At 40.7% G+C, this 12,753-nt stretch overlaps 1 protein-coding gene across 4 annotated transcripts in view; it reads left to right on the forward strand.

Annotated features, from left to right (window-relative positions):
• Nucleotides 1-10,657: 10,657 nt before the first annotated feature.
• Nucleotides 10,658-12,753, forward strand: part of ABCD3 (ATP binding cassette subfamily D member 3) — a gene marked incomplete at its 5' end in the record, with an annotated part of 81,961 nt that continues 79,865 nt past the window's right edge. For all 4 annotated transcript variants that reach the window (XM_079724943.1, XM_079724942.1, XM_079724945.1 and 1 more), the window contains one exon: nt 10,658-10,767. In XM_079724943.1, the coding sequence (XP_079581069.1) occupies nt 10,658-10,767 (110 nt within the window). The remainder of the gene's footprint in view (nt 10,768-12,753) is intronic.

Here is a 12,753-nt window from a genome sequence, read left to right on the forward strand (position 1 = left end):
AAAAAAACAAACAACCCAATCCAAAAATGGGAAGAAGACCTAAATAGACATTTCTCCACAGAAGATATACAGACTGCCAACAAACATATGAAAGGATGCTCAACATCTTTACTCATTAGAGAAATGCAAATCAAAACTACAGTGAGATATCATCTCACACCAGTCAGAATGGCCATCATCAAAAAATCTAGAAACAATAAATGCTGGAGAGGGTGTGGAGAAAAGGGAACACTCTTGCACTCTTGGTGGGAATGCGAATTGGTACAGCCACTATGGAGAACAGTATGGAGGTTCCTTAAGAAACTACAAATAGAACTACCATATGACCCAGCAATCCCACTACTGGGCATATACCCCGAGAAAACCATAATTCAAAAAGAGTCATGAACCAAAATGTTCATAGCAGCCCTATTTACAATAGCCCGGAGATGGAAACAACCTAGGTGTCCATCATCGGATGAATGGGTAAAGAAGATGTGGCACATATATACAATGGAATATTACTCAGCCATAAAAAGAAATGAAATTGAGCTATTTGTAATGAGGTGGATGGACCTAGAGTCTGTCATACAGAGTGAAGTAAGTCAGAAAGAGAAAGACAAATACTGTATGCTGACACATATATATGGAATTTAAGAAAAAAAATGTCATGAAGAACATAGGGGTAAGACAGGAATAAAGACACAGACCTACTAGAGAATAGACTTGAGGATATGGGGAGGGGGAAGGGTAAACTGTGACAAAGTGAAAGAGTGGCATGGACATATATACACTACCAAACGTAAGGTAGATAGCTAGTGGGAAGCAGCCGCATAGCACAGGGAGATCAGCTCGGTGCTTTGTGACCGCCTGGAGGGGTGGGATAGGGAGGTTGGGAGGGAGACACAAAAGGGAGGGTATATGGGAACGTGTATATGTATAACTGATTAAATTTGTTATAAAAATAAAAAATTAAAATTAAAATTAAAAAAATAAAACAAAACAAAACAAAGGAATTGATCAATGACTCACCTGAGATGAAAGGTGAAACAGTTTGGATAGAATCAGGACTCAAACCCTACTTCTTTTGATTCCATATATTGTAACCCCTTATCGAAGATAAACTTTCCCCCAAACTTGTTAATTTAAAGACCTCCAAAATGAAAATACAGGTGTATATTTACTGAGAAAAATTAGTATGAAAGTGGACCTACTCAGTTCAAACCCATGTTGCTCAAGTGTCAACTATATTGGTAAAACAGTATGCATTTTCAGTTTTTAAAAAATTATATAAATGAAAATAGTAAAGACTTCATTGGCCTTTTTATAGCTTTTATATTTCATATCTTTCTGGCTTTATTATGGTTTTTCTGATACACCAAATTTTAGCAGCCTTTTAAATTTCCATTCCGGTGGATAGCACAGAGTGGTAGAGAATCCAGGAATCAGACAATGGCCAATAGTCATATAAAGGGACTGGGGAGCAGGATCCTAGGCTGGCCATGGAATTGTGCAAAGTTCTATTCCTGTGAAGGAGACCTGAGAAGACTCAGCATAGTGTCCAGTCCCAGCCTGGGTCAGGGCAGCACATTAGTCTTAAAAGACAGATGGTGGTATTCAGCTGAATAATGAATCAAACTTTGCTTTACTGAGGCCCAGGAGCTGTGTCTGGTTGACTGGATCCCATATACAAGTGGGTGACTGAGAATTTAGCCTGTCAGGGCATCAATACTGTAACTACTATTTAAATCAGGATTTGCTTAAAAATGATTGGAACTGAGCATGCAAGTGTGGGGCACAGTGGACCAGACAGAGAACTGAAGTGAATGTAAATGTAAAAGTAAATACAGAAATAAATGTTATCAGAAACTTGGTGCCTTATAACTCCCTAGCCTGTGTTTGTCCTTACATTGTTAATTTCAAGAGGGTGGGGACTATCTTATTTGCTTTCAAATTTCTTGTAAGTAGGTTCCCAATACATGGGTAGCAGCATAATATCAGTTTATGTTTTCCCCCTATCGTTTTCCCTTTCCCTTTCCCATTCATGGAGCAAGCTCTATGCTTCATTGTTTCAGTTGGGCTTGGTAGGATGGCTTTATGACTTTTGATTGTCAAAGCTTAAACTGAGACTGAGGTTTGAAGAGAACTAAAAGATTTTGCCTGGGACAGGAGGAGAGAGGGGTTCTTTAGCTGCAGAGTGTACCAGGTCAGCTAAATGCTAGGTTGGAAGATACTAGCCTCATCCAAAATCTCCTGGCATGGAAGGAACTGTGCAGGCTGAGACAATGATGCTTCAGTCACAGCTAGTACAGACAGAGAACTGATAAATGAAGGGGCCTCTACAATTCCTTAGTGATGTATGAGACCCCAAAACTTTTACACCCCCAAAAGGAGGAAAGCCTGAAAAGACTAAGTTTATCTATTTGTTTTATACTTAAATTTCATTTAAAAAATATAATAAGTTCAAAAATAGTTCTGGGATAACTGGATATCCACACAAAAAAGAAGAAAATTAGACAACTTCATACCATATGCAAAAATTAACTAAAAATGGATCAAAGGTCTAAATATAAGAGCTAAAACAATAAAACACTTAGAAGAAGATATAACTTCTTCTTTATCATGAAGATAAATCTTCATGACCTTGGATTTGGCAATAGATTCTTAGATATGTCACCAAAAGCATAAGCAACAAAAGAAAAAACAGATAAACTGGACTTGGTCAAAATTAAAAACTAATGTTCATTAAGGGACATGATCAAGAAAGTGAAAAGACAACCTAAAGAATGAGAGAAACTACTTGCAAACCATATATCTGATAAAGATCTAGTATCCAGAATATATGAAGAACTCTTACAACTCAACAACAAAAACAACCCAATTTTAAAAAGGACAAAGGACTTGAACAGACATTTCTCCAAAGAAGATACACAAGTGGCCAATAAGCACATGAATATGTACTCACCATCATTAGTCACTAGGAAAATACAAATCATTACCACAATGAGTATTCACACTTACTAGGATGGTTATAATCAAAAAACCAAACAATAACAGGTGTTGGTGAGAATGTCAAGGAATTGGAACCCTCATTCATTGCTGGTGGAAACACAAAATGGTTCAGTTGCTGTGAAAAACAGTTTGGCAGCTCCTCAAAAAATTTAAGCATAGAATTACTATATGTCTAGCAATTTTACTCCCAGGTGTACACCCAAAGGAATTGAAAACAGGTACTCAAGCAAATACTTGTACATGGATGTTCATAGCAGCACTATTCACAGTAGCCCAAAGGTAGAAAGAATCCAAATGTCCTTAGCTGACAAGTGGATAAATAAAATGTGGTCTATCCATACAATGTAACATTGTTCAGTCATAAAAAGGAAGGCTACAATGTGGATGAACCTGGAAAACATTATGCTATGTAAAGGAAGCCAGACACAAAATGTCACTTATTGTATGATTTCATTTTTATGAAATATCCAGAATAGATAAATCCATAGAGAAAGAAGATTGGTGGTTGCCAGAGGCTATGGGGAGGGGACAGTGGAGAGTAACTGCTTAATGGGTATGGGGTTTTCTTTTGGGGAGATGAAAATATTTTAGATCTAGATATAGGCGGCAGTTGTATAATATTGTGAATGTACTAAATGCCACTGAATTGTTGACTTCAAAATAGTTAATTTTATGTTATGTGAATTTCACCTCATTAAATTTTTTTCTGAAATGTAATAGATGATATATTCATATGGTGAAAAATATAAAAGGTACAAATTTATTCAGTGCAAATATTTCTTCCTGCCTTTCACCACAATGTTACCCTTCCTGCAACTAGTCAATATGATCAACTTCATGAGTATCCTTCCAAAGATATTACATTCATCTATAAGCAAGTAAGTATCTATTGCTCACCTCTCCACTCCTTTTATGAATGGTAACACATTTCACATACTATTCTGCTCCTGTTTTTCACTGATAGAAATTAAAGAATATTCCCAATTCCTTTGTTTTACAAAGATGCATTATATCTATGACATTTCACTTATATGAGAGTACATCTACAGAATCAATTCCCTGAAGTGAATTACTAGGTCATAGGGTATGTGCATTTCTGACTATTTTAAAGTTTTTTTAAAAATTAATTAATTTATTTATTATTTATTTTTGGCTGTGTTGGGTCTTCGTTGCTGTGCGCAGGCTTCTCATTGCGGTGGCTTCTCTTGTTGCAGAGCATGGGCTCCAGGCGCACAGGCTTCAGTAGTTGTGGCTCGCGGGCTCTAGAGCGCAGGCTCAGTAGTTGTGGCGCACGGGCTTAGTTGCTCCACGGCATGTGGGATCTTCCTGGACCAGACCTCGAACCCATGTCCCCTGCATTGGCAGGTGGATTCTTAACCACTGAGCCACCAGGGAAGCCCTATTTTAAAGCTTTTGATCAATTATTTTATAGTTTGCTCTAATTTACCTGCCCCTCAGAAATATTAATTTAAAAATTTCATAGTATGTTTTAAAAAATTTGGGATCTTTGCCAATCTGGTAGGTGAAAATTGCATTTTAGTATAGTTTTATTTTGTATCACTTATCATGTGTGACAAAAAGCATCGTTTCATATTAATTTTAATTTTTTATTCTATGAACTATATTTCATATTATTTACCCATTTTCTATGTAGCTATGGTCTTTTTCTTACTGATTTGATGTACTTTTAGGAAAATGAACCACTAATCTATGAAGTAAAGTGCAATTGTTTCCTACAGTTTTCTTTCTGCTCAGTTTATTGTGTTTTTTGTCATGAAGAAATTATTTTTAGTAGCCAAGCATCAATTATTTTCTTCTACAGTTTCTGGATTTTAACACTTGTAAAGGTCTTCCTCATGCCAAGGTTATAAGATAATTATTTCATGAATAATTATTTTATGTTTCCTTCCAATAGTTTTATAGTTTCTTTAAATTTCTTTTTTCTTTTTATTCATTCTTTGATCAATTTGGAAATTATTCTCTTTATTTTGTTTGGAGTATGAGGTATGGATCCAATTCTTTTTATTGAGATGATGCAGGATTAAAGAAAAATAAGACTTGGTTTCTTCCCTTGTAATGGTTACTGCCATTTAAATAAATAAGCATTATAGGAGCTGTGACAGAAATCAGAACAGTGTGCATTGGGGACACCAAAGAGGAAAAGAGAGTCCAGAAAAGGCTTCACGAGGGAATGTATCTCCAATACTTACTGATCAGAATTAATGCTCCTATATACTTCTGGAACTCTCTTTTATCTTGACTTCTCTGATTCTCATGTCTCTGCATTCCCATACTACCTTTTAAAGTATTCTCACTGTCCTGGCTCCTTTTCCTTCCTTTATCCTTAAAATGTAGGTGTTTCATAGGATTACACTCCACTTCTCAACTGCCCATTCTTCTTTTTAACTCTTATTCACTTCCAAGGATTCATCTGTTTTGTATATGGAAGACCTCTAAATCCATGTATATTTTTTCTAAATGTGTGTTTGAAACTCTTATTATATTTGGGATTTTATATTTATTTGATTATTTGTTTAGTATCTGTTCACCTACTAGACTGTTCTGGGTTAGGACTATTCTGTTTTTCTCACCTCTGGCCTCAGTTCCTGGCACATAGTAAGTCATTAACAAATATTTTCATATGAATAAATGTTTAGTACTGATCTTTTTTCCTATGAACTAGATCTTAATTTTCTGATTACCTACTGGGCATTTCCACTTGGCATTTCTCTTAACACTCCAAAATATTTGTTCAGGTTAACAAACATTTTCTGTGTGCCAACAGTATATAGGGCCTAAGGATATATCTTTTCTAAAGAAACAAAAAGCACAATTGTGTGTGTGAGTGCTTTTAATCAGTATGACCTGCTCCATCAGTTTGGGGTAAAAGTCACATATCATTTCATATCATTTATTTTTCCAATTAATTGCTCAATTTAGGTCCTTATTAGGAAAACCTGTGTCTTACCCTTGAGGCTGCCTTTCTCACCTAATTCACCAAAAACTGCAGGCAGTAATTTAGTCCAGAGAAGTTTAAAGTTGTCTGTCTCCAGGTAAGAGGGAACTACTGCCAAAACTCTTTGGGTACTAGCTGCTGTTGCCATTGCCAGTTGGCTCTCCTCAGCATCCTTGCTCCCCTGTCATGTTGTCCTGGGTGCACAGCTTGTAGAGTGGCTGAAGCATGGACTCCCAAAGTTTTTCTACACCTGGATACTGTTCCCAAAGAACACGGGTATTCCTAGATGGCTGAATTTGGATGGCCTTCATGACTTAGCCAAGTACTGTGCTGGAACCAGCTCTCCTTGTGGTCATGAGGCTGTTTTTGAACTAGTTCACCAGCCCAGGCTTCCTATTTCCCCTGGGAGTTTCTCTTTAGGATCCCGAGCTTATGAGACAGGACTATCTCAGTCTATCAGAAGGTTCTAATAATATGGAACCTCAAAAGGAAAGAGGTTGACATCTCAGTCTTTCTTCCCAGAAGGCAATCCTAGGCAAATTTTCACATTACCAGTTTGGGCTAACTAGGGTTATTTGGAGGAATGGTCTTGTCCAGATGTCCTGTTACATTCTTTCCCCAATCTAATGGGTACCAAACTCTCCTATAAATGTGTTAGTAAGAAGCGCTTCTCAAGTGTTTCTTTTCTAAGCAAAGATGAATTGTTCCTTGTGACCAGAGGTGTTTACCTTGTCAGAGAAATGATTGGCTGTTTCTCTTTAAAAATGTTTTAAGATCTGCCTCCCCGACACCCTACTATACATTAATAGAATTACATGTGAACATAAGTAGTACAAAGGGGGGAGTGATTAACTTTGCAGGGAGTGGGGGTGGCAGGGGGGGAAGTGGTCAGAAAACAGTTTGGGGTCGGAGACCATCAAAGCTTCATCGTAAAGGATGTTAGGGCAGAACGGGATTGGTATTTCAGGTAGAAGGAATAGCATGCTCGAGGGAAAACCACAGAGGGGAATAGAAGTGCGTCCTGGGGCAGGGGTAGAATATACCTACTGGAGGGGAAGAGTGCCAGGTTAGGAATTCAGAGAGGTAGGCAGAGCTTATATCATAACTGCCTTTCCGTAAGATGCTAAGGATCTTGGGGTCTATCTTGGTGATGAGGAACCAGTGAGGAATTTATTCATCTGCATCTCAATATCTTTCCTGACAAGCATGTGCCATTTCTGTGCCCCTGCTCTCTGGTAAATATTATTATCCTCTCAGGCACTCAACCAGGAAGTTTTGGAGTTAATAAAAATTTTTTCTTCCTACTAAGTAATGATCTCACCCATCCCCACCCAACTTGAATCCACAAAGTCCTTTCCTTCCTGTTTGCTCTGTGCTGCACTCTCTCAGATGCCCACAACATTTTACCTAGATTATTTCAGGAGTGTTCAAACTGGTTTCTCTACTTGATGTTTCGCTCCTTCAATCTGTCCTACACGCTGCCACTAGCATGGTCTTCCTTAAATGATAGCTGAGGTCACTACCCTTCCCCCAAAGCTGCAATACTCCCTCTTACATGCAGAATAAAATCCCACCTGGTTAACTTAGTGTTTTAGATCTTCCATTAAACATTTCATCCTTTTCTCTCATTTCACACCCCTTCTTGAACCTCCATCCACACCAGAGTTAATCACCTTCCTGAATCTGCTTTGTACCTTCTTGTCTCTGTAGCTTTGCTCCTATTATATCTTCTCCTAAAGCCCTTTTCTTCCATCCATTTTTCAAGGCCTGGCCCAAATCACATCAGCTGCATAACATATTACTCCAAAATTTAGTAGTTTAAAGCAACGACCAGCATTTATTATCTCCTACAGTTTGTGTGAGTCAGGAATTTAGGAGCGTCTTGGTTGAGTGTTCTGGCTTGGGATGGCTCATGAGGCTGCAGTCATCTGAGGCTTGACTGGGGATGGCAGATCTGCTTCCTAGGCTGGGAACCTGGTGCTGGTTCTTGGTAGGAGTCCTCAGTTCTTCCCTAGGGCTATTTGTTCTCTGCGCAGCTGGCTTCCCAAGCAGCAGCAATCTGAGAGACCAAGGCAGGAACCACGATGCCTTTTATGATCTGGTTTCAGAAGTACATACCATCACTTTTGCCATACTCTTTTGGTTACACAGACCAGTCCTAGCATGAGGGAGATTACACAAAGGCATAAATACCAGGAAGCAAGGATCATCTGGGACAGTGTTGGAGGCTGGCTGTCACAACATCTCTTCAAGAGGCTTTCTAGATTCCCTAGCTCCATATGCCCCTCTCCTCCCTATTCCCAAAAGTTCAAATTCTTTAAAAATCAGAGCTCCTGAAGATCTCCCAATTAATTCACACTTAAAAAAATCATTTAACATTATAAAGTATAAATCCAAAAAATTGTTTTGGTTAATTATCAAAGGACACAGTGCTAAGGAACCTTCTCTAAAATCCTAGGTTGACAGAAACTTCATTGTTTGGAACTCATATTAGTGAGCAGAACATTCCTTTCTTGCCTGGGGGATTTATACCCTCCAGGTCACTTTGATTTAGAGAATTGGCTTCAATTTTCAGTGCGGGGGGTTTGGACACAATACTGTACATTAATCTTAAATTTATCTTTCAAGAAAATAGAACCACTAGTCTGCTTCTCAAGCCAGGTCTGATATTAACCCCTTTACATACAGATTTGATTTGCTCTGAGCCTATTAACTACTGTTTTATTTAGAATCTACCTAAACTCTTCCCTTCCCCTGATACCATAATGATCCCCATTTCCTCCCTTTTTTGGAGACATACCCACAATTCCTCTGCTTCCTCTGCTGTGTGGTTTCCTTTGCTGCAGCAAGTTAATAAACCTAACTTTGTTGGGTTACAGGTTTGTCCCTGGTGGTCTTTATATGATGGGCTTATGAAGAACTAAAATTATTTGAGCTCATTATTAACTAATTTCATTTTTTAAGAATCACTCATGCTCCTTGAAGAAGGGTATCTTTTAGAATATCTTGCCCAATGAGTCATTCTTATCTTTCCTCTGAACTATAGTCTACTTCTTAAATATACCTTTTCTTTGAAATATAATCTATTTACTAATTAGACATGTTTTGAACTAACCTTGCATGCCCTTCCTTCAGTGCTACAAACTCCAAGATGATACAGTCACTTTCTCCCAAGGTCCCTAACACTTTCACAGTACTATGCAATTTATTAGTGAATTAGTAACTTTCCCTCTTGTCTTACTGAGTGACTCTTGTAATCTTTATTAGGCAACTACCAATTTATATTGAGAAAACACCTAGGAAACCACTGTTTTGTGGGCTACTTTAAAGTGGGCTACTTTAATATGTGTATTATGCAAGGTTTTATGTACTTATTTTCTGACTGACACACTTGCTTTTTTCTCGTTTCCTCAACTAAAGACAGGGACTCGCTAGTCACTGTACATATCCGAGTCTAAATGCTAAGGATAAGAAATTCTGTATCATAGGGCCTGACAGAAGAATGCTGTAATCTGTAATGCCCTTCTGATTCTGAGAGTAAGGCCAGCATTAATACAATGCACTCTTGTTATGTCTGAATGTCCCTCTGCAAAGAACAGTGTTTCTCAAACTTTTTGTTTGATCAGATCCACATTAAGAAATACTTTTTTTTTTTTTTTCTGTACGCGGGCCTCTCACTGCTGTGGCCTCTCCCGTTGCGCAGCACGGGCTCCGGACGCGCAGGCTCAGCGCCCATGGCTCACGGGCCCAGCCGCTCCGCAGCATGTGGGATCTTCCCGGACCGGGACACGAACCCGTGTCCCCTGCGTCGTTAGGAGGACTCTCAACCACTGCGCCACCAGGGAAGCCCAAGAAATACATTTTGTATCACCCCTCGGGACACATAGATATAAAAGACTGGTATAAAAATTTCTCAAAACAACTCCTTTACATGTAATGCACTCTGAGATTGTTCTATTGTGTTCTATTCTTCTAGATTTCATTAAAAAAAAAAGTGGTGGTCTCCATCTATCAAACCGATAACACAATCCCCTAGAGATTATAATCTATGGTTTAGAAAACACCGCCTTGGCAAAAGGTTTTTGATTTGTAGTCATTCTTTCCACATTTCCGTACACCTCGGAGAGCTCCCCACAGCTGTTTTCATCTAAAGGATTACTGTGCCCTCAGTTTTGTGTAAACGCTCTGTGACGGGGCCGTTTCCCTTCTTCCTGGCTCCTTTAAGAGGGTGGTAACGGCCCATACTGGAGGTGGAGTGGCAGGTCCCACCAATTCCCCGGCGCAGGCCAGGCCCGTTTTTCCAGTTCGTGTGAAAGCCTGCGCGTGTGTGCGCGCGGAGGTGGGGGGTAGGGGTGAGCCAGTGGCGACACACTGACCCAGCAGTAGCCAGGAGCAGCACGAGGGAGGCCCAGGGCCGTTTCCGAGCCCGCGTTCTCGGAGACCCTGCGAGGGTCCACGCGTGCGCAGAGCGCGTCCCGGGACCTTTCCGGCCTCCGTGGCGCCCGCGCGCGCTCCCCACGAGCTAAAGTCCGACGTGGGTTCCGGCGCGCGGCCGGTGCGGCGGCGCGCGCCAGGGGGCGGTCCTGCGCGGCCGGCACTGCCCGCCCCCCGCGCGCTCCTCTCCTCCCAGTCTCCCCCGCGCTTCCTGCACTACGGTAGTCGCCGCCGCGTCCCCGTGCCTGTCCCTGTCTCGCTAGCACAGGCTGTGCCATGGCGGCCTTCAGCAAGTACCTGACCGTGCGAAACTCCTCGCTGGCGGGGGCCGCGTTCCTGCTGCTTTGCCTGCTCCACAAGCGACGCCGCGCCCTCGGCCTGCACGGGTAAGAAGGCCCGTGGCCGCGCCGCCTTCCCGGGCCCGAACGTGAGCTCCCCGCGTTCTCTTCTTCGTCCGGCGGACGAGTCCCTTTGCCCCGCGGGGTGAAGCGGAGAGGGGGCCGGCTGCGGCCGCTGCCAGGCTCCAATGTCAGGATGTCCGGTGTCCCCGCGGCGCGGGCGTCCCCCGTGCTCCCTGCGCTCCGCCGGCCTGTCCGGCTGCTCACTCTGCCCCCGGGTGTGCGAATCTTTTTCCTGCGCCCGCTAGCAAACCCGTGCCTCTGCCCTGAGGCCGTCGCCCCTGATGTCCTCCCCTTTTTTGCATCAACACCACCACCTCCTTTTTGCATCAACTTTATGGGTGTATTCTTGTTTTGCCATCTCATCTCCTGACAGACCGTGGATTTGCTTTGTGGACGTGTATGTGTGATTTGAGGATGGGGATTGGACTCACCAGGCTGGCGGCTGTTGTCTAAGTCATTGGATGAGTGAGATTTGGCACGATTCCTTAGTAGTTGCTGGTGAAAGTCGCGAGGATGGTTCGTGTGAACTATCCTGGGTCCATTTGGCAAAGTTGCTTTCTAAAGTGGTGTCCCCTTCGAGTTGGCCAGTGAACGCCCTAGCATTTCATCGGAAAAGCTGAATCGGTTCCGAGGTATTTGGAGGGCAAGGTTCGTTTCCCTGACTCGCAGGTGGAACGTGAAAGTGTGTTCTAGATAAGGGTCCAGATCCCTTTTGATGATATGCCGCTGCTTCTCCCTCGAGAATTTTAATGTTTAAATTTAACTTTGGGAGATTATAAGATTAGAGAAGGAAGAGAGAGAATTGAGTTACTGTTGTGGCGTTACAAGACATTTTTTATTTGCTGGGAGTCACTTTCATTCAGCAAATGAGTGAGAAAAGGCTACTTTCAAAGCATTCTTGCTACTATTGGATATTTCATATTAAATCTTAGCATAGTGCTTTCATCCATTTTACTTCATTTCTTTGGGCAGGTACTGTTGCCTTCTGTTTTGATTTGCCTAATATATCTTATTAGTAGTAGATTTGGGACTAAAACACTGACAAGTGGCCTTCCTTCCCATGAAGTTCTTATTAACCTTCCCCTGGCTTCTTTATCTTATTAGTCTGGAGCAGCGGTCTTTCTTTTCCTTCCTAAATCTGCTTAACAAAGTTGAAAATGATTTGCTTCTTTGTCAGGACAGTACAGTACCTATTCACTTTTCCTCTCTTCAGTTTGCTTTTAAAATGATTTATTCTAGAAAATATAAACAAAATTTTCTGTTAGATTGTGTGCTTTCTGACCTCCCAGTTGCAAATGGAAGTTATTTGTTATCTGGGAATATGCCAATAGAAAATGCTGAATGCTATAAAATAACTTTGAATTACATTTTTGCAGAGAAGTGTTTTAGTGCATAGAACAGGTGTTTTAGTATGGGAGAGGGGGATTTGAGGACAACCCTAACAGCTCTGGCTTGCTTTTATGATTTTTTTAATTAAAAACTTTGTTTTATTGGAGTATTACATACTTGTAGAAAAATACACATAAGTGTAGAGCTTGAAGAGTTTTCACAAATAGAACTCACTCATGTAATCATCACCCTCATCTGCACCCAGATAAAAATATTATCAGCAACCCAGAAACTCTTTTCAAGTCCCTTCCAGTCACAGCTAAAGTAGTTACTGATTAATAAGGCCATAGATTATTGAGCGAGGGAAATTTTAAACATAATCTAATGGGAAATAGTAGCAATAATAGCAAGATGGTATAATGCAATCAGTTTTATTAAATAATTTAAGTGTTTATTCATTATTATGTAAAATGCTTTACAAACCTCTTTTTGAGAAACTTTGTAAACTTTTGGGGGGATTAAATTATGCAACTGTTAATTTACTGAACAAAAGATTGTTGTTAATCTTTTGCACTGGCAGTAGTGAGGAAAATCTTTATTTTACACATTAGTTTGTGGGAGGAGAATGCAAATTATGAGCAG

Source organism: Hyperoodon ampullatus (genome assembly GCF_949752795.1).
Source record: "Hyperoodon ampullatus genome assembly, chromosome: 2".
NCBI lineage: Eukaryota > Metazoa > Chordata > Mammalia > Artiodactyla > Ziphiidae > Hyperoodon > Hyperoodon ampullatus.